The sequence below is a fragment of the Rana temporaria genome, assembly GCF_905171775.1.
Source record: "Rana temporaria chromosome 10 unlocalized genomic scaffold, aRanTem1.1 chr10y, whole genome shotgun sequence".
NCBI lineage: Eukaryota > Metazoa > Chordata > Amphibia > Anura > Ranidae > Rana > Rana temporaria.
Window position 1 is genome coordinate 1 of NW_024404486.1, and position 22021 is coordinate 22021.

General features: G+C 56.1%; 2 protein-coding genes across 2 annotated transcripts; both read left to right on the forward strand.

The window, feature by feature from the left end:
• Positions 1-790: 790 nt before the first annotated feature.
• C1QA (complement C1q A chain) lies at positions 791-9688 on the forward strand (the record flags this gene model as incomplete). Its single annotated transcript, XM_040334482.1, is given in 2 exon segments — positions 791-965; positions 8900-9688. Coding segments are annotated over 2 exon segments (738 nt in total). The 3' UTR covers positions 9475-9688.
• A 7935-nt stretch (positions 9689-17623) lies between these two features.
• On the forward strand, positions 17624-20933 carry LOC120921968 (complement C1q subcomponent subunit C-like). Its single transcript, XM_040334483.1, has 3 exons — positions 17624-17707; positions 18870-19044; positions 19777-20933. The coding sequence occupies exons 2-3, from the start codon at positions 18894-18896 to the stop codon at positions 20331-20333; spliced, it is 708 nt and encodes a 235-aa protein (XP_040190417.1). The 5' UTR covers positions 17624-17707; positions 18870-18893; the 3' UTR covers positions 20334-20933.
• The last annotated feature ends 1088 nt before the right edge of the window (positions 20934-22021 follow it).

Genomic DNA, 22021 nt, shown 5'->3' on the forward strand with positions numbered 1-22021 from the left:
GACCTTGTAACACTAACGAGTCACATGACACCGGGGAGGGGAAAATGGCTAATTGGGCCCAATTTGGAGATTTTCACTTAGGGGTGTCCTGACTTTTGTTGCCAGCGGATTAGACATTAATGGCTGTGTGTTGAGTTATTTGTTATACAAGCTGTACACCCCTCCCCCCCCCCCCCGTGTACACCCCCCCCCCTGTGTACACCCCTCCCACCCCCGTACACTCACTACACAACATTTTAGATACAAAGACCCCTCCCCCCATGTACACCCCTCCCCCCATGTACACCCCTCCCCCTGTGTACACTCACTACACAACATTGTAGATACAAAGACCCCTCCCCCTGTGTACACCCCTCCCCCCTGTGTACACCCCTCCCCCCCTGTGTACACCCCTCCCCCTGTGTACACTCACTACACAACATTGTAGATACAAAGACCCCTCCCCCTGTGTACACCCCTCCCCCCTGTGTACACCCCTCCCCCCCGTGTACACCCCCCCCCCCCCCCCGTGTACACTCACTACACAACATTGTAGATACAAAGTGTAATTTCTCCAGTGTTGTCACATGAAACTATACAAGAAATGTCACTGAGGGGTGTACTTACTTTTGTCATATACTGTACATCCCTGCCATGGGCCCCATATAATTGACCCTGCTACTTTCAGCTTGCTTTGGGGCCCCTTTACAAACCCCATGACTGTTCCTGTGAATTGTATATCAGACATAAATCTTCCAGTGTGTCTGGTTGCTATGGGTTACTGCACTAACTGACTGATATTTCTCTTCAGGGGGGTGACACCATGGGGAGGTCCTGGCTGCTTCTCAGCCTCCTATTCGTTGGATTCCTGTGCCCACCATCCCACCAATCAGATGTCTGCAAGGCCCCCGATGGAGAGAGAGGTCATCCTGGGTATCCTGGGCGTCATGGAAGACACGGACAGAAAGGGGACCGAGGGGACCCCGGTATGACCCTGACCCCAAATTATAATACTCAGAGGTTATAATAGAAGTGGGAGGAGTTGTGTCAGGTGGAGGTATAGAAGTAGGAGGAGTTGGAGGTATAGAAGTAGGTGGAGTTGAGGTAGGAGGTGGAGTTATAGAAGTAGGTGGAGTTGGGGTAGGAGGTGGAGGTATAGAAGTAGGAGGAGTTGGAGGTATAGAAGTAGGTGGAGTTGAGGTAGGAGGTGGAGTTATAGAAGTAGGTGGAGTTGGGGTAGGAGGTGGAGGTATAGAAGTAGGTGCAGTTGAGGTAGGAGGTGGAGGTATAGAAGTAGGTGCAGTTGAGGTAGGAGGTGGAGTTATAGAAGTAGGAGGAGATGGGGTAGGAGGTGGAGGTATAGAAGTAGGAGGAGTTATGGCAGGTGGAGGTATAGAATTAGGAGGAGTTGGTGTAGGAGGAGGAGGTATAGAAGTGGGAGGAGTTGGGATAGGAGGTGGAGTTATAGAAGTAGGTGGAGTTGGGGTAAGAGGTGGAGGTATAGAAGTAGGAGGAGTTGGGATAGGAGGGGGAGGTATAGAAGTAGGAGGAGTTATGTCAGGTGGAAGTATAGAAGTAGGAGGAGTTGGGGTAAGTGGTGGAGGTATAGAAGTAGGAGGAGTTGTTGTAGGAGGTGGAGGTATAGAAGTAGGAGGAGTTATTTCAGGTGGAGGTATAGAAGTAGGAGGAGTTATGGCAGGTGGAGGTATAGAATTAGGAGGAGTTGGTGTAGGAGGAGGAGGTATAGAAGTGGGAGGAGTTGGGATAGGAGGTGGAGTTATAGAAGTAGGTGGAGTTGGGGTAAGAGGTGGAGGTATAGAAGTAGGAGGAGTTGGGATAGGAGGGGGAGGTATAGAAGTAGGAGGAGTTATGTCAGGTGGAAGTATAGAAGTAGGAGGAGTTGGGGTAAGTGGTGGAGGTATAGAAGTAGGAGGAGTTGTTGTAGGAGGTGGAGGTATAGAAGTAGGAGGAGTTATGTCAGGTGGAGGTATAGAAGTAGGAAGAGTTATGTCAAGTGGAGGTATAGAAGTAGGAGGAGTTATGTCAGGTGGAGGTATAGAAGTAGGAGGAGTTATGTCAGGTGGGGGTAAAGAAGTAGGAGGAGTTGGGGTAGGAGGTGGAGGTATAGAAGTAGGAGGAGTTGGGGTAGAAGATGGGGGTATATAAGTAGGAGGAGTTATGGCAGGTGGAGGTATAGAAGTAGGAGGAGTTATCTCAGGTGGAGGTATAGAAGTAGGAGGAGTTATGTCAGGTGGAGGTATAGAAGTAGGAGGAGTTATGTCAGGTGGGTGTATAGAAGTAGGAGGAGTTGGGGTAGGAGGTGGAGGTATAGAAGTAGGAGGAGTTGGGGTAGAAGATGGGGGTATATAAGTAGGAGGAGTTATGGCAGGTGGAGGTATAGAAGTAGGAGGAGTTATGTCCGGTGGAGGTATAGAAGTAGGAGGAGTTGGGGTAGGAGGTGGAGGTATAGAAGTAGGAGGAGTTATGTCAGGTGGAGGTATAGAAGTAGGAGGAGTTGGGGTAGGAGGTGGAGGTATAGAAGTAGGAGGAGTTATGTCAGGTGGAGGTATAGAAGTAGGAGGAGTTGGGGTAGGAGGTGGAGGTATAGAAGTAGGAGGAGTTATGTCAGGTGGAGGTATAGAAGTAGGAGGAGTTGGGGTAGAAGATGGAGGTATATAAGTAGGAGGAGTTATGGCAGGTGGGGGTATAGAAGTAGGAGGAGTTGGGGTAGGAGGTGGAGGTATAGAAGTAGGAGGAGTTGGGGTAGAAGATGGGGGTATATAAGTAGGAGGAGTTATGTCAGGTGGAGGTATAGAAGTAGGAGGAGTTGGGGTAGGAGGTGGAGGTATAGATGTAGGAGGAGTTGGGGTAGGAGGTGGAGGTATATAAGTAGGAGGCGTTATGGCAGGTGGAGGTATAGAAGTAGGAGGAGTTGGGGTAGGAGGTGGAGGTATAGAAGTAGGAGGAGTTGGGGTAAGTGGTGGAGGTATAGAAGTAGGAGGAGTTGTTGTAGGAGGTGGAGGTATATAAGTAGGAGGAGTTATGTCAGGTGGAGGTGTAGAAGTAGGAGGAGTTGGGGTAGGAGGTGGAGGTATAGAAGTAGGAGGAGTTATGTCAGGTGGAGGTATAGAAGTAGGAGGAGTTGGGGTAGAAGAGGGAGGTATAGAAGTAGGAGGAGTTATGTCAGGTGGAGGTATAGAAGTAGGAGGAGTTGGGGTAGAAGATGGAGGTATATAAGTAGGAGGAGTTATGTCAGGTGGAGGTATAGATGTAGGAGGAGTTGGGGTAGGAGGTGGAGTTATAGAAGTAGGTGGAGTTGTGGTAAGAGGTGGAGGTATAGAAGTAGGAGGAGTTGGGGTAGGAAGTGGAGGTATAGAAGTAGGAGGAGTTATGGCAGGTGGAGGTATAGAAGTAGGAGGAGTTGGGGTAGGAGGTGGAGGTATAGAAGTAGGAGGAGTTATGTCAGGTGGAGTTATAGAAGTAGGAGGAGTTGGGGTAGGAGGTGGAGTTATAGAAGTAGGTGGAGTTGTGGTAAGAGGTGGAGGTATAGAAGTAGGAGGAGTTGGGGTAGGAAGTGGAGGTATAGAAGTAGGAGGAGTTATGGCAGGTGGAGGTATAGAAGTAGGAGGAGTTGGGGTAGGAGGTGGAGGTATAGAAGTAGGAGGAGTTATGTCAGGTGGAGGTATAGAAGTAGGAGGAGTTGGGGTAGGAGGTATATAAGTAGGAGGAGTTATGTCAGGTGGAGGTATAGAAGTAGGAGTTGGGGTAGAAGATGGAGGTATAGAAGTAGGAGGAGTTATGTCAGGTGGAGGTATAGAAGTAGGAGGAGTTGGGGTAGGAGGTGGAGGTATAGAAGTAGGAGGAGTTATGTCAGGTGGAGGTATAGAAGTAGGAGGAGTTATGTCAGGTGGAGGTATAGATGTAGGAGGAGTTGGGGTAGGACGTGGATGTATAGAAGTAGGAGGAGTTATGTCAGGTGGAGGTATAGAAGTAGGAGGAGTTGGGGTAGAAGGTGGAGGTATAGAAGTAGGAGGAGTTGGGGTAGGAGGTGGAGGTATAGAAGTAGGAGGAGTTGGGGTAGGAGGTGGAGGTATAGAAGTAGGAGGAGTTATGTCAGGTGGAGGTATAGAAGTAGGAGGAGTTGGGGTAGGAGGTGGAGGTATATAAGTAGGATGCGTTATGGCAGGTGGAGGTATAGAAGTAGGAGGAGTTGGGATAGGAGGTGGAGTTATAGAAGTAGGTGGAGTTGGGGTAAGAGGTAGAGGTATAGAAGTAGGAGGAGTTGGGATAGGAGGGGGAGGTATAGAAGTAGGAGGAGTTGGGATAGGAGGTGGAGTTATAGAAGTAGGTGGAGTTGGGGTAAGAGGTGGAGGTATAGAAGTAGGAGGAGTTGGGATAGGAGGTGGAGTTATAGAAGTAGGAGGAGTTGTTGTAGGAGGTGGAGGTATAGAAGTGGGAGGAGTTGGGGTAGGAGGTGGAGGTATAGAAGTAGGAGGAGTTATGTCAGGTGGAGGTATAGAAGTAGGAGGAGTTATGTCAGGTGGAGGTATAGAAGTAGGAGGAGTTGGGGTAGGAGGTAGAGGTATAGAAGTAGGAGGAGTTATGTCAGGTGGGGGTATAGAAGTAGGAGGAGTTGGGGTAGGAGGTGGAGGTATAGAAGTAGGAGGAGTTGGGGTAGAAGATGGGGGTATATAAGTAGGAGGAGTTATGGCAGGTGGAGGTATAGAAGTAGGAGGAGTTATGTCAGGTGGAGGTATAGAAGTAGGAGGAGTTGGGGTAGGAGGTGGAGGTATATAAGTAGGAGGAGTTATGGCAGGTGGAGGTATATAAGTAGGAGGAGTTATGGCAGGTGGAGGTATAGAAGTAGGAGGAGTTATGTCAGGTGGGGGTATAGAAGTAGGAGGAGTTGGGGTAGAAGTTGGAGGTATAGAAGTAGGAGGCGTTATGGCAGGTGGAGGTATAGAAGTAGGAGGAGTTGGGGTAGGAGGTGGAGGTATAGAAGTAGGAGGAGTTGGGGTAGGAGGTGGAGGTATAGAAGTAGGAGGAGTTATGTCAGGTGGAGGTATAGAAGTAGGAGGAGTTGGGGTAGGAGGTATATAAGTAGGAGGCGTTATGGCAGGTGGAGGTATAGAAGTAGGAGGAGTTGGGGTAGAAGGTGGAGGTATAGAAGTAGGAGGAGTTGGGGTAGGAGGTGGAGGTATAGAAGTAGGAGGAGTTGGGGTAGAAGATGGAGGTATATAAGTAGGAGGAGTTATGTCAGGTGGAGGTATAGATGTAGGAGGAGTTGGGGTAGGAGGTGGAGGTATAGAAGTAGGAGGAGTTATGTCAGGTGGAGGTATAGAAGTAGGAGGAGTTATGTCAGGTGGAGGTATAGATGTAGGAGGAGTTGGGGTAGGACGTGGAGGTATATAAGTAGGAGGCGTTATGGCAGGTGGAGGTATAGAAGTAGGAGGAGTTGGGGTAGGAAGTGGAGGTATAGAAGTAGGAGGAGTTATGTCAGGTGGAGGTATAGAAGTAGGAGGAGTTGGGGTAGGAAGTGGAGGTATAGAAGTAGGAGGAGTTATGTCAGGTGGAGGTATAGAAGTAGGAGGAGTTGGGGTAGGAGGTGGAGGTATATAAGTAGGATGCGTTATGGCAGGTGGAGGTATAGAAGTAGGAGGAGTTGGGATAGGAGGTGGAGTTATAGAAGTAGGTGGAGTTGGGGTAAGAGGTAGAGGTATAGAAGTAGGAGGAGTTGGGATAGGAGGGGGAGGTATAGAAGTAGGAGGAGTTGGGATAGGAGGTGGAGTTATAGAAGTAGGTGGAGTTGGGGTAAGAGGTGGAGGTATAGAAGTAGGAGGAGTTGGGATAGGAGGTGGAGTTATAGAAGTAGGAGGAGTTGTTGTAGGAGGTGGAGGTATAGAAGTGGGAGGAGTTGGGGTAGGAGGTGGAGGTATAGAAGTAGGAGGAGTTATGTCAGGTGGAGGTATAGAAGTAGGAGGAGTTATGTCAGGTGGAGGTATAGAAGTAGGAGGAGTTGGGGTAGGAGGTAGAGGTATAGAAGTAGGAGGAGTTATGTCAGGTGGGGGTATAGAAGTAGGAGGAGTTGGGGTAGGAGGTGGAGGTATAGAAGTAGGAGGAGTTGGGGTAGAAGATGGGGGTATATAAGTAGGAGGAGTTATGGCAGGTGGAGGTATAGAAGTAGGAGGAGTTATGTCAGGTGGAGGTATAGAAGTAGGAGGAGTTGGGGTAGGAGGTGGAGGTATATAAGTAGGAGGAGTTATGGCAGGTGGAGGTATATAAGTAGGAGGAGTTATGGCAGGTGGAGGTATAGAAGTAGGAGGAGTTATGTCAGGTGGGGGTATAGAAGTAGGAGGAGTTGGGGTAGAAGTTGGAGGTATAGAAGTAGGAGGCGTTATGGCAGGTGGAGGTATAGAAGTAGGAGGAGTTGGGGTAGGAGGTGGAGGTATAGAAGTAGGAGGAGTTGGGGTAGGAGGTGGAGGTATAGAAGTAGGAGGAGTTATGTCAGGTGGAGGTATAGAAGTAGGAGGAGTTGGGGTAGGAGGTATATAAGTAGGAGGCGTTATGGCAGGTGGAGGTATAGAAGTAGGAGGAGTTGGGGTAGAAGGTGGAGGTATAGAAGTAGGAGGAGTTGGGGTAGGAGGTGGAGGTATAGAAGTAGGAGGAGTTGGGGTAGAAGATGGAGGTATATAAGTAGGAGGAGTTATGTCAGGTGGAGGTATAGATGTAGGAGGAGTTGGGGTAGGAGGTGGAGGTATAGAAGTAGGAGGAGTTATGTCAGGTGGAGGTATAGAAGTAGGAGGAGTTATGTCAGGTGGAGGTATAGATGTAGGAGGAGTTGGGGTAGGACGTGGAGGTATATAAGTAGGAGGCGTTATGGCAGGTGGAGGTATAGAAGTAGGAGGAGTTGGGATAGGAGGTGGAGTTATAGAAGTAGGTGGAGTTGAGGTAGGAGGTGGAGTTATAGAAGTAGGTGGAGTTGTGGTAAGAGGTGGAGGTATAGAAGTAGGAGGAGTTGGGATAGGAGGGGGAGGTATATAAGTAGGAGGAGTTATGTCAGGTGGAGGTATAGAAGTAGGAGGAGTTGGGGTAGGAAGTGGAGGTATAGAAGTAGGAGGAGTTATGTCAGGTGGAGGTATAGAAGTAGGAGGAGTTGGGGTAGGAGGTGGAGGTATAGAAGTAGGAGGAGTTATGTCAGGTGGGGGTATAGAAGTAGGAGGAGTTGGGGTAGGAGGTATATAAGTAGGAGGAGTTATGTCAGGTGGAGGTATAGAAGTAGGAGGAGTTGGGGTAGGAGGTGGAGGTATAGAAGTAGGAGGAGTTGGGGTAGGAGGTATAGAAGTAGGAGGAGTTCGGGTAGAAGGTATAGAAGTAGGAGGAGTTATGGCAGGTGGAGGTATAGAAGTAGGAGGAGTTATGTCAGGTGGAGGTATAGAAGTAGGAGGAGTTCTGGCAGGTGGAGGTATAGATGTAGGAGGAGTTGGGGTAGGAGGTGGAGGTATAGAAGTAGGAGGAGTTGGGGTAGGAGGTATAGAAGTAGGAGGAGTTATGGCAGGTGGAGGTATAGAAGTAGGAGGAGTTGGGGTAGGAGGTGGAGGTATAGAAGTAGGAGGAGTTATGTCAGGTGGAGGTATAGAAGTAGGAGGAGTTATGGCAGGTGGAGGTATAGAAGTAGGAGGAGTTATGTCAGGTGGAGGTATAGAAGTAGGAGGAGTTCTGGCAGGTGGAGGTATAGAAGTAGGAGGAGTTGGGGTAGGAGGTATAGAAGTAGGAGGAGTTATGTCAGGTGGAGGTATAGAAGTAGGAGGAGTTGGGGTAGGAGGTATAGAAGTAGGAGGAGTTATGTCAGGTGGAGGTATAGAAGTAGGAGGAGTTATGTCAGGTGGAGGTATAGAAGTAGGAGGAGTTGGGGTAGGAGGTATAGAAGTAGGAGGAGTTCTGGCAGGTGGAGGTATAGAAGTAGGAGGAGTTGGGGTAGGAGGTATAGAAGTAGGAGGAGTTATGTCAGGTGGAGGTATATAAGTAGGAGGAGTTGGGGTAGGAGGTATAGAAGTAGGAGGAGTTATGGCAGGTGGAGGTATAGAAGTAGGAGGAGTTCTGGCAGGTGGAGGTATAGAAGTGGGAGGAGTTGGGGTAGGAGGTGGAGGTATAGAAGTAGGAGGAGTTGGGGTAGGAGGTGGAGGTATATAAGTAGGAGGAGTTGGGGTAGGAGGTATAGAAGTAGGAGGAGTTGGGGTAGGAGGTGGAGGTATAGAAGTAGGAGGAGTTATGGCAGGTGGAGGTATAGAAGTAGGTGGGGTTGGGGTAGGAGGTATAGAAGTAGGAGGAGTTATGGCAGGTGGAGGTATAGAAGTAGGAGGAGTTCTGGCAGGTGGAGGTATAGAAGTAGGAGGAGTTCTGGCAGGTGGAGGTATAGAAGTGGGAGGAGTTGGGGTAGGAGGTGGAGGTATAGAAGTAGGAGGAGTTGGGGTAGGAGGTGGAGGTATATAAGTAGGAGGAGTTGGGGTAGGAGGTATAGAAGTAGGAGGAGTTGGGGTAGGAGGTGGAGGTATAGAAGTAGGAGGAGTTATGGCAGGTGGAGGTATAGAAGTAGGTGGGGTTGGGGTAGGAGGTATAGAAGTAGGAGGAGTTATGGCAGGTGGAGGTATAGAAGTAGGAGGAGTTCTGGCAGGTGGAGGTATAGAAGTAGGAGGAGTTGGGGTAGGAGGTGGAGGTATAGAAGTAGGAGGAGTTATGGCAGGTGGAGGTATAGAAGTAGGTGGGGTTGTAGGATAATTGCACCCTGTTTTTGTATTGGCTCCTGTGTCAGGTGACATCCTCGTGGGTTGTCCTTAGTTGGTCGTACAGATAGGTGGAGTCGATCGATGATCGGACTTGGCCTTCCTCAGACCCCCAACATTTCCTCTTTTTCCTCTTTCAGGGGACGGCGGACGACTTTCTGGACTAACAACAAGCAAAGGTGATGCTGGAGCCCTCGGGGCCCCAGGTGAACCAGGCTCTATAGGATACAAGGGTCCAGAGGGGCCCCCAGGGTCTCCAGGAGAGCCCGGCCTAGCTGGATCCAAAGGAGCGATGGCGGATGGCAAGAACCAGCGGCGGCCGGCATTCTCGGCGGTCTACACCGGCATGAAGGAGAACACGCTGCTGTTCGGGGAGATCCTCACCAACCAGGAGGGGGTGTATGACGGCTCCTCGGGGCGCTTCCTCTGTGCCGAGCCCGGCTACTATTATTTCACCTTCCAGGCCGTCTCTGCCGGAGATCTCTGCCTCCACATCTGGGCCAAAATCGGCACCGCCAACGGCAAGAAACTGCTCAGCTTCTGCGACCGAAACGTCAACAACCGTAACCAGGTCAACTCCGGAGGGGCGGTCCTTAACCTGAACCCCAACGACCAGGTCTGGATCGAGACCGACGCCAAGAGCCGCAGGATCGCCAGCAAAGACGCCAGCAGCAGCGTCTTCAGCGGATTCCTGCTCTTCCCCCGCGTAGAATGAGCTTGGCTGCTCCGCCCACAAGGGGATCTGTTGCCCCTCCTCTGATTTTTTACTCCAATTTTGTATGACTTAATCACTAGAAGAATCGGCGATGTGATCCTCCTGGGCGGAGCTTGGTGATTATTGTGCAATCAGCTCCATCCGGCCTCCCCTCCGCCTGGCTGCTTTCTTTAATCAGAATTTTATCTGAAATTAATAAATCTGTTTCATCCAATAGCATTCTCCGTCTTCATTCTGCCCGACTGCACAGAATATGACCTTCACAGGGGCCACAGGCCCGACCGCACAGAATATGACCTTCACAGGGGGCCACAGACCCGACCGCACAGAATATGACCTTCACAGGGGGCCACAGACCTGACCGCACAGAATATGACCTTCACAGGGGGCCACAGACCCGACCGCACAGAATATCACCTTCACAGGGGGCCACAGGCCCGACCGCACAGAATATGACCTTCACAGGGGGCCACAGACCCGACCGCACAGAATATGACCTTCACAGGGGGCCACAGACCCGACCGCACAGAATATCACCTTCACAGGGGGCCACAGACCCGACCGCACAGAATATGACCTTCACGGGGGGCCACAGACCCGACCGCACAGAATATCACCTTCACAGGGGGCCACAGACCCGACCGCACAGAATATCACCTTCACAGGGGGCCACAGACCCGACCGCACAGAATATGACCTTCACGGGGGGCCACAGACCCGACCGCACAGAATATGACCTTCACGGGGGGCCACAGACCCGACCGCACAGAATATCACCTTCACAGGGGGCCACAGACCCGACCGCACAGAATATCACCTTCACAGGGGGCCACAGACCCGACCGCACAGAATATGACCTTCACAGGGGGCCACAGGCCCGACCGCACAGAATATCACCTTCACAGGGGGCCACAGACCCGACCGCACAGAATATGACCTTCACAGGGGGCCACAGACCCGACCGCACAGAATATGACCTTCACAGGGGGCCACAGACCCGACCGCACAGAATATGACCTTCACAGGGGGCCACAGACCCGACCGCACAGAATATCACCTTCACAGGGGGCCACAGACCCGACCGCACAGAATATGACCTTCACGGGGGGCCACAGACCCGACCGCACAGAATATCACCTTCACAGGGGGCCACAGACCCGACCGCACAGAATATCACCTTCACAGGGGGCCACAGACCCGACCGCACAGAATATGACCTTCACGGGGGGCCACAGACCCGACCGCACAGAATATGACCTTCACGGGGGGCCACAGACCCGACCGCACAGAATATCACCTTCACAGGGGGCCACAGACCCGACCGCACAGAATATCACCTTCACAGGGGGCCACAGACCCGACCGCACAGAATATGACCTTCACAGGGGGCCACAGGCCCGACCGCACAGAATATCACCTTCACAGGGGGCCACAGACCCGACCGCACAGAATATGACCTTCACAGGGGGCCACAGACCCGACCGCACAGAATATGACCTTCACAGGGGGCCACAGACCCGACCGCACAGAATATGACCTTCACGGGGGGCCACAGACCCGACCGCACAGAATATCACCTTCACAGGGGGCCACAGAGCCGACCGCACAGAATATGACCTTCACAGGGGGCCACAGACCCGACCGCACAGAATATCACCTTCACAGGGGGCCACAGACCCGACCGCACAGAATATCACCTTCACAGGGGGCCACAGAGCCGACCGCACAGAATATGACCTTCACAGGGGGCCACAGACCCGACCGCACAGAATATCACCTTCACAGGGGGCCACAGACCCGACCGCACAGAATATCACCTTCACAGGGGGCCACAGACCCGACCGCACAGAATATGACCTTCACAGGGGGCCACAGATCCGACCGCACAGAATATGACCTTCACAGGGGGCCACAGACCCGACCGCACAGAATATTCCTGTCCTGCTGTCCTGGGTCCCCTCCCAACCCCCACCACTTCCCTATCCCTGTCCTGTTGAAGCATAGTAACCTGTGTCCATTCATAACTGAAGCATAGTAACCTGTGTCCATTCATAACTGAAGCATAGTAACCTGTGTCCATTCATAACTGAAGCATAGTAACCTGTGTCCATTCATAACTGAAGCATAGTAACCTGTGTCCATTCATAACTGAAGCATAGTAACCTGTGTCCATTCATAACTGAAGCATAGTAACCTGTGTCCATTTATAGGTTGGTTTACTATGCTTCCGTTTTTGACTGACTTTGTCCTCAATCGCCTTTCTCCGTCTCAAAGATGTAACAATAGAGATCTGTTTAGACCCCCGGAATCTCACCAAAGCCCCCCAAAGGGGGTCTTACATTTTGTTTTCAAATGAAAAAAATAAAAAGTTTTGAGAGGAGTGGCGGAGCTACGGGGGTGGCAAGGATCATACTTGGGCCCTGGCACTCTGCCACTGTGGGGTCCAATCACCTCGGCATGTCCCCGAGTCACACCCCTCCCCCCATTGCATGTTAGGAATGGTATCTTTAGGGGCCACACATCCCACTTATAATATTCTCTTCCCGGGTCAGGGCTGCTGCTGTATGACGTCATCGTGCACGTCGGCATACCATGAAGCCGCCATCTTGGTCCTCCCACATTACATTTATTGGGGTTCTTCTCATGATGAGTGGAGAGGAGGGCCGACTTCCCAGAGACCCCGAGAGACATTCAGACTCCGCCGATCACCAGCATATCAGAGAAGAGTTCCTGGGATCACATTGGGGGTCCCCGGGGTGACAATGGTGGGGTGCAGAACCCTCCCCAGAGGGCGGTTACCACAGAGGACCAATCAGGCTTCTCTCTGCTTTTCTCCAGATCCGGATCTGAGGTCAGGAAAAACGGCCAATGTCTAGGAGGGTGGAGAACGAGCCCTTCTGGCATTTTATAGGTAAGGGTGGGGGAGGAGCTCTCCTGGGGGGGGTATCGGGCCCCTCTTGTGGCATTTCATAGGTGGGGGTGGGGGAGGAACGCTCCCTGGGGGGGGGTCGGGCCCCTCTTGTGGCATTTCATAGGTGGGGGTGGGGAAGGAGCTCTCCTGGGGGGGGGGGTCGGGCCCCTCTTGTGGCATTTCATAGGTGGGGGTGGGGGAGGAACGCTCCTTGGGGGGGGGGGTCGGGCCCTCTTGTGGCATTTCATAGGTGGGGGTGGGGGAGGAACGCTCCTTGGGGGGGGGGGTCGGTCCCCTCTTGTGGCATTTCATAGGTGGGGGTGGGGGAGGAACGCTCCTTGGGGGGGTTGGGATCGGACCCTTTTTGTGGCATTTCATAGGTGGGGGTGGGGGGGGAATGCTCCCTGGTGGGGGGGGGGGGGGGCTGAACAGACCCTTCTGTTGGCATTTCATAGATGGGGTGGGGGAGGAGCTCTCCTGGGGGGGGGATCGGGCCCCTCTTGTGGCATTTCATAGGTGAGGGTGGGGGAGGAACGCTCCCTGGGGGGGGGATCGGGCCCCTCTTGTGGCATTTCATAGGTGGGGGTGGGGGTGGGGGAGGAACACTCCCTGGTGGGGGGGGGTCGGGCCCCTCTTGTGGCATTTCATAGGTGGGGGTGGGGAAGGAGCTCTCCCGGGGGGGGATCGGGCCCCTCTTGTGGCATTTAATAGGTGGGGGTGGGGGAGGAACACTCCCTGGGGGGGGGGATTGGGCCCCTCTTGTGGCATTTTATAGGTGGGGGTGGGGGAGGAGCTCTCCCGGGGGGGGGATCGGGCCCCTCTTGTGGCATTTCATAGGTGGGGGTGGGGGAGGAGCTCTCCCGGGGGGGATCGGGCCCCTCTTGTGGCATTTCATAGGTGGGGGTGGGGGTGGGGGAGGAACACTCCCTGGTGGGGGGGGGTCGGGCCCCTCTTGTGGCATTTCACAGGTGGGGGTGGGGGAGGAGCTCTCCCGGGGGGGGGGGATCGGGCCCCTCTTGTGGCATTTTATAGGTGGGGGTGGGGGAGGAGCTCTCCCGGGGGGGGGGATCGGGCCCCTCTTGTGGCATTTCATAGGTGGGGGTGGGGGAGGAACGCTCCCTGGGGGGGGGGGGGGGGCCCCTCTTGTGGCATTTCATAGGTGGGGGTGGGGGTGGGGGAGGAACACTCCCTGGGGGGGGGCTCGGGCCCCTCTTGTGGCATTTCATAGGTGGGGGTGGGGGAGGAACGCTCCCTGGGGGGGGGGGGTCGGGCCCCTCTTGTGGCATTTCATAGGTGGGGGTGGGGGAGGAGCTCTCCCGGGGGGGATCGGGCCCCTCTTGTGGCATTTCATAGGTGGGGGTGGGGGAGGAGCTCTCCCGGGGGGGGATCGGGCCCCTCTTGTGGCATTTAATAGGTGGGGGTGGGGGAGGAACACTCCCTGGTGGGGGGGGATCGGGCCCCTCTTGTGGCATTTCATAGGTGGGGGTGGGGGAGGAGCTCTCCCGGGGGGGATCGGGCCCCTCTTGTGGCATTTCATAGGTGGGGGTGGGGGTGGGGGAGGAACACTGGGGGGGGGATCGGGCCCCTCTTGTGGCATTTCATAGGTGGGGGTGGGGGTGGGGGAGGAACACTCCCTGGTGGGGGGGGGGCGGGCCCCTCTTGTGGCATTTCATAGGTGGGGGTGGGGGAGGAGCTCTCCCGGGGGGGGGGGATCGGGCCCCTCTTGTGGCATTTTATAGGGGGGGGGGGGGGAGGAGCTCTCCCGGGGGGGGGGATCGGGCCCCTCTTGTGGCATTTCATAGGTGGGGGGGGGGGAGGAACGCTCCCTGGGGGGGGGATCGGGCCCCTCTTGTGGCATTTCATAGGTGGGGGTGGGGGTGGGGGAGGAACACTCCCTGGTGGGGGGGGGGTCGGGCCCCTCTTGTGGCATTTCATAGGTGGGGGTGGGGGAGGAGCTCTCCCGGGGGGGGATCGGGCCCCTCTTGTGGCATTTAATAGGTGGGGGTGGGGGAGGAACACTCCCTGGTGGGGGGGGATCGGGCCCCTCTTGTGGCATTTCATAGGTGGGGGTGGGGGAGGAGCTCTCCCGGGGGGATCGGGCCCCTCTTGTGGCATTTCATAGGTGGGGGTGGGGGAGGAACGCTCCCTGGGGGGGGGATCGGGCCCCTCTTGTGGCATTTCATAGGTGGGGGTGGGGGTGGGGGAGGAACACTCCCTGGTGGGGGGGGGGCGGGCCCCTCTTGTGGCATTTCATAGGTGGGGGTGGGGGAGGAGCTCTCCCGGGGGGGGGGGATCGGGCCCCTCTTGTGGCATTTTATAGGTGGGGGTGGGGGAGGAGCTCTCCCGGGGGGGGGGGTCGGGCCCCTCTTGTGGCATTTCATAGGTGGGGGTGGGGGAGGAACGCTCCCTGGGGGGGGGATCGGGCCCCTCTTGTGGCATTTCATAGGTGGGGGTGGGGGTGGGGGAGGAACACTCCCTGGGGGGGGGATCGGGCCCCTCTTGTGGCATTTCATAGGTGGGGGTGGGGGAGGAACGCTCCCTGGGGGGGGGGGGTCGGGCCCCTCTTGTGGCATTTCATAGGTGGGGGAGGAGCTCTCCCGGGGGGGGATCGGGCCCCTCTTGTGGCATTTCATAGGTGGGGGTGGGGGAGGAGCTCTCCCGGGGGGGGATCGGGCCCCTCTTGTGGCATTTCATAGGTGGGGGTGGGGGAGGAGCTCTCCCGGGGGGGGGATCGGGCCCCTCTTGTGGCATTTTATAGGTGGGGGTGGGGGAGGAGCTCTCCCGGGGGGGGTCGGGCCCCTCTTGTGGCATTTCATAGGTGAGGGTGGGGGAGGAGCTCTCCCGGGGGGGGTCGGGCCCCTCTTGTGGCATTTCATGGGTGGGGGAGGAGCTCTCCCGGGGGGGGGATCGGGCCCCTCTTGTGGCATTTCATAGGTGGGGGTGGGGAGGAGCTCTCCCGGGGGGGGATCGGGCCCCTCTTGTGGCATTTTATAGGTGGGGGTGGGGGAGGAGCTCTCCCGGGGGGGGGGGGATCGGGCCCCTCTTGTGGCATTTTATAGGTGGGGGTGGGGGGGGAGCTCTCCCGGGGGGGGGGATCGGGCCCCTCTTGTGGCATTTTATAGGTGGGGGTGGGGGAGGAGCTCTCCCGGGGGGGGGGATCGGGCCCCTCTTGTGGCATTTCATAGGTGGGGGTGGGGGAGGAGCTCTCCCGGGGGGGGTCGGGCCCCTCTTGTGGCATTTCATGGGTGGGGGAGGAGCTCTCCCGGGGGGGGATCGGGCCCCTCTTGTGGCATTTCATAGGTGGGGGTGGGGGAGGAACGCTCCCTGGGGGGGGGGTCGGGCCCCTCTTGTGGCATTTCATAGGTGGGGGGGGGGGGGGGTCGGGCCCCTCTTGTGGCATTTCATAGGTGGGGGGCGTCATTGGAAGAAATGTGAAGAATTGGACACTTCTCGGAGGTGGGATCTTTCCGGCCCCTAACATCTCTGCCTGCAGGGGCCCCATCATAAGGGTCATGATTTAAGGTCCCATCAGAGGCCCTCCCTGCCCATCGATCGTTCAGCCCGATCACTATGCTGTCTATACTGGTCAGTAAAGGACCCCAATACTGGGGAGAACCCCCAACTATCGCCACCCACCCTGATCTGCATCCTGGGGGGGCCCAACTCACACCCCCAGGCCAGAGACCCCATTCCCACACTGGTTAGAGCTGGGCCCCTGGAGACTGGGGGCCCCCCCGCCTGTTCTCTGTGATTTCCTTCCCCCTGGCTGGCTGAAGAAAGCAGAAATGAAAGTGATTTGTCATTGGACGGTGGGGGGTGGGGGGTGTGGGGGGGGGGGCAGATTGCCAGCGATGTGCGGGAAGCATGGGGAAGTGAAAGTGGTGAATCCTGGGGGGGGGGATCGGGCCCCTCTTGTGGCATTTCATAGGTGGGGGAGGAGCTCTCCCGGGGGGGGATCGGGCCCCTCTTGTGGCATTTCATAGGTGGGGGTGGGGGAGGAGCTCTCCCGGGGGGGGATCGGGCCCCTCTTGTGGCATTTCATAGGTGGGGGTGGGGGAGGAGCTCTCCCGGGGGGGGATCGGGCCCCTCTTGTGGCATTTTATAGGTGGGGGTGGGGGAGGAGCTCTCCCGGGGGGGGTCGGGCCCCTCTTGTGGCATTTCATAGGTGAGGGTGGGGGAGGAGCTCTCCCGGGGGGGGGCGGGCCCCTCTTGTGGCATTTCATGGGTGGGGGAGGAGCTCTCCCGGGGGGGGGATCGGGCCCCTCTTGTGGCATTTCATAGGTGGGGGTGGGGAGGAGCTCTCCCGGGGGGGGATCGGGCCCCTCTTGTGGCATTTTATAGGTGGGGGTGGGGGAGGAGCTCTCCCGGGGGGGGGGGGGGGCGGGCCCCTCTTGTGGCATTTTATAGGTGGGGGGGGGGGGGGGGCTCTCCCGGGGGGGGGGATCGGGCCCCTCTTGTGGCATTTTATAGGTGGGGGTGGGGGAGGAGCTCTCCCGGGGGGGGGGGTCGGGCCCCTCTTGTGGCATTTCATAGGTGGGGGTGGGGGAGGAGCTCTCCCGGGGGGGGGCGGGCCCCTCTTGTGGCATTTCATGGGTGGGGGAGGAGCTCTCCCGGGGGGGGGTCGGGCCCCTCTTGTGGCATTTCATAGGTGGGGGTGGGGGAGGAACGCTCCCTGGGGGGGGGGGCGGGCCCCTCTTGTGGCATTTCATAGGTGGGGGTGGGGGGGGGTCGGGCCCCTCTTGTGGCATTTCATAGGTGGGGGGCGTCATTGGAAGAAATGTGAAGAATTGGACACTTCTCGGAGGTGGGATCTTTCCGGCCCCTAACATCTCTGCCTGCAGGGGCCCCATCATAAGGGTCATGATTTAAGGTCCCATCAGAGGCCCTCCCTGCCCATCGATCGTTCAGCCCGATCACTATGCTGTCTATACTGGTCAGTAAAGGACCCCAATACTGGGGAGAACCCCCAACTATCGCCACCCACCCTGATCTGCATCCTGGGGGGGCCCAACTCACACCCCCAGGCCAGAGACCCCATTCCCACACTGGTTAGAGCTGGGCCCCTGGAGACTGGGGGCCCCCCCCGCCTGTTCTCTGTGATTTCCTTCCCCCTGGCTGGCTGAAGAAAGCAGAAATGAAAGTGATTTGTCATTGGACGGTGGGGGGTGGGGGGTGTGGGGGGGGGGGCAGATTGCCAGCGATGTGCGGGAAGCATGGGGAAGTGAAAGTGGTGAATCCTGGGGGGGGGGGGGACGACTGCAGAGCTGATTATAGAAGAAGATTTCCACTTCACCGAGAACCCTCCACCAATCACCCCGCCAGGTAAGTGCCCCCCAATCACTGTCTGTAGGGTGATGATCTGTAACAACCAATCATATTCTAGGGACAGGGGGGCAGGAGGGGCGGCTGCCCTGGGCGCTGTGGTTTTGTGTGACACGGGGGAGGGGGCATTGCATGGAGGGTACTGGAAGGAGGGGCAGGATTACTGGGGGGAGGGGAATGTATCCTTGGGGGTAAGTGTGCAGATTAGTGCGGGGGGAGGGGATTTTTGGGGGGCGTGGAGGGTGCTGAAAGGAGGGGCAGGATTACTGGGGGAGGGGATTTTATGCTTGGGGGTCAGTGCGCAGATTCGTGTGGGGGGAGGGGATCTTTGGGGGGCGTGGCGTGGCGGGTGCTGGAAGGAGGGGCAGGATTACTGGGGGAGGAGATTTTATGCTTGGGGGTCAGTGTGCAGATTAGTGGGGGGAGGGGATCTTTGGGGGGCGTGGCGTGGCGGGTGCTGGAAGGAGGGGCAGGATTACTGGGGGGAGGAGATTTTATGCTTGGGGGTCAGTGTGCAGATTATTACGGAGATCTTTGGGGGGGGTGGCGAGTACTGGAAGGAGGGGCAGGATTACTGGGGGGAGGGGGATGTATGCTTGGGGGTCAGTGTGCAGATTAGTGTGGGGGGAGGGGATCTTTGGGGGGGGTGGCGAGTACTGGAAGGAGGGGCAGGATTACTGGGGGGAGGGGGATGTATGCTTGGGGGTCAGTGTGCAGATTCGTATGGGGGGAGGGGATCTTTGGGGGGCGTGGCGTGGCGGGTGCTGGAAGGAGGGGCAGGATTACTGGGGGAGGAGATTTTATGCTTGGGGGTCAGTGTGCAGATTATTGCGGGGATCTTTGGGGAGGGGGTGTTGTTGCCCGGGGTGATAGATGTCCTTGCCCGGCATTGGTCGGAGTTCCTCAGCCATTGTTTTCTGTGGTCACCAATCAGATCTCAGGATTTGGGGTGGGGGAGTAAAGTGGGGCGAGTTCAGACGATCAGCACCTCAGAGTTCCGTATTTCCCGCGCTGAGAGGGGGCGTGTCCAGCCAGGAGCCGCCATGTTCCAGGTGGGAGGAGGAATGGAATTGTGGGTGATCCAGATTGGGGGTGCAGACGGTGAGGTCATACGGCCCTCTATGATGTCATTGCTGATGCCCCTCCCTCTCTTTTCCTCTAGACTGAGCGCCTTGGCTGTGTGAAGATGATTGTGGGGCTCCTCCTCCTCTCCCTCCTCCTATTGGTGGACAGCGGGGAACCGCCATGCTCCTCCCCCATCCCAGGTCTCCCCGGGATTCCCGGAACGCCGGGCAGAGACGGGCGGGACGGCCTGAGAGGCGCCAAAGGAGAGAAAGGTAAGATTCCGGCCAGAGAGCCGAATGACCATTTATATCGCCATCACAGAGGACACACCCATCTCCGGGCCACGCCCATGGCGCGAAATATTTCTCCATAGAAGGCGTCCCGGGACATCTAATGTAGTCGTGTTCTGGGGGGTCCCGGGTGGAAATATTATAGAACTACGCGGCTCTGCGCCCCTCACACGTAGGACCTCCCTACAATATCTCATACATGGGGGGCGGGGCAAGAGGCTCCTGAGAGCCCCACCCAGGGCGGAGTCCTCACCCCCCCAATAAATTTGTTATTATTTTGGGGTGACACATAAACGCGCAGAGGCAGTAAGGGGTGACTTCTGCTCACAGAACAGAGATAAAAGTCTGTGTGAGTCCAGCCAGAGGGGCCCTCAGGGGCCCAATATCAGATGTCAGTGGTCCCGCCCATTCTCGTGTAAGTCAGGGACGGAGATGCCGCCAACGTATTATTGAGGATAGATAAGATCATCAATAATCAATAAATGACATTTTGTGGGTGTGGCCTATCCATGGGGGTGTGGTCTGTACCGCAGAGAAGGATTACCGTCTGTAACGGGTCCATAGAGGAAGATTTATTCTGTCACTTCCAAGGGCTGGAAATTCTAAATCTTTAACATTCATTCTCACAAACTCCACCAGTCCCCCTATAGCCCCGCCCCCGAGGTTCCCTATGCCCCTTTCCTCACCTCTGATTGAGCTCTTCTGTCTTTCCAGGTCTGCCTGCGCACTTCAACATGGCGGGACTAAAAGGGGAAAAGGGAATGGAAGGCCCAAAAGGCCCATTGGGGAAAAATGGCCCCAAGGGACCCCCAGGGACCCCAGGAGAGAAAGGTGAGCGGGGCCCCCGAGGGGACAATGGGATGCCCGGTAACTACAAGAGTCAGTATCAGTCGGCGTTCACTGTGAAAAGAAACACGGGCGAGTTCCCCGAGGCGAACGCCCCGATCAAGTTCAACGAAGTCATTACCAACACGGAGAACGACTACAAGCGGGAGACGGGGAAGTTTGTGTGCCGCATCGCCGGGCTCTACTACTTGGTGTACCACGCCTCCCAGTCCCAGAACCTTTGTGTCGCGCTCCGCGTGGACGACGACATCAAGGCCAGCTTCTGCGACCACCTTTCCAATACTCATCAGGTGACCTCGGGGGGCGTCCTCGTCCAGCTGAAGAAGGGGCAGGAGGTGTGGCTGGTCGCCAACGACTACAACGCCATGGTCGGCATCGAAAATAATGACAGCGTCTTCACCGGCTTCCTGGTCTTCCCGGGTTAAGGATGACTGTGTGGGCGGAGCTTCAGTCACGTTGTGGTCTGTGAAGGGTGGGGCTGTAAAGCATGTAAGTGGGTGGAGACAGATATGACATGGGTGGAGCTTGTATTGCCCAGTGGCGGTAGGCACACGCCTTGCTTTCCTATTACAAGTTGATTATTGGGATTGGCCACCACACTGCTTAGATTGTAAGCTCTCCAACCCAGACCCCTCCCCCGCTTATCTCAGCATTGTCAGATTGTAAGCTCCCCAACCCAGACCCCTCCCCCGCTTATCTCTGCATTGTCAGATTGTAAGCTCCCCAACCCAGACCCCTCCCCCGCTTATCTCCGCATTGTCAGATTGTAAGCTCCCCAACCCAGACCCCTCCCCCTCTTATCTCCGCATTGTCAGATTGTAAGCTCCCCAACCCAGACCCCTCCCCCGCTTATCTCTGCATTGTCAGATTGTAAGCTCCCCAACCCAGACCCCTCCCCCGCTTATCTCCGCATTGTCAGATTGTAAGCTCCCCAACCCAGACCCCTCCCCCGCTTATCTCCACTCTCACCTTCTATAAACAATGTAACATTTTATCTTTTCAGTAAATAAATGTGTAAGACGTGTCATTGTGTCCAATTTCTGGGGACCCTGCGGAGGACTGACGGTCCTAAGGATGGTGAGGGGAGGGGCAGACATGTTTATTGGGGAGCGGGGGAAGGGAATCTGTGGGGACACAATATTCACCCCAAAATCCATGCAATGACCCCCCACCACCTCCCATGCAATGACCCCCCACCATCTACCATGCAATGACCCCCCACCACCTACCATGCAATGACCCCCCCACCATCTACCATGCAATGACCCCCCACCATCTACCATGCAATGACCCCCCCACCATCTACCATGCAATGACCCCCCACCACCTACCATGCAATGACCCCCCCACCATCTACCATGCAATGACCCCCCACCATCTACCATGCAATGACCCCCCACCACCTCCCATGCAATGACCCCCCACCATCTACCATGCAATGACCCCCCACCATCTACCATGCAATGACCCCCCACCACCTACCATGCAATGACCCCCCCACCATCTACCATGCAATGACCCCCCACCATCTACCATGCAATGACCCCCCCCCCATCTACCATGCAATGACCCCCCACCACCTACCATGCAATGACCCCCCCACCATCTACCATGCAATGACCCCCCACCATCTACCATGCAATGACCCCCCCACCATCTACCATGCAATGACCCCCCCACCATCTACCATGCAATGACCCCCCACCATCTACCATGCAATGACCCCCCCACCATCTACCATGCAATGACCCCCCACCATCTACCATGCAATGACCCCCCACCACCTACCATGCAATGACCCCCCCACCATCTACCATGCAATGACCCCCCACCATCTACCATGCAATGACCCCCCACCATCTACCATGCAATGACCCCCCCACCATCTACCATGCAATGACCCCCCACCACCTACCATGCAATGACCCCCCCACCATCTACCATGCAATGACCCCCCACCATCTACCATGCAATGACCCCCCACCATCTACCATGCAATGACCCCCCCACCATCTACCATGCAATGACCCCCCCACCATCTACCATGCAATGACCCCCCACCACCTACCATGCAATGACCCCCCACCACCTACCATGCAATGACCCCCCCACC

Excerpts from the sequence above, each read along its gene's own strand:
- LOC120921968 (XM_040334483.1), top strand. The coding sequence starts at position 18,894 with ATGATTGTGGGGCTCCTCCTCCTCTCCCTCCTCCTATTGGTGGACAGC. Across the intron at positions 19,045-19,776 it reads AGGCGCCAAAGGAGAGAAAG|GTCTGCCTGCGCACTTCAAC; the intron begins GTAAGATTCCGG and ends CTGTCTTTCCAG.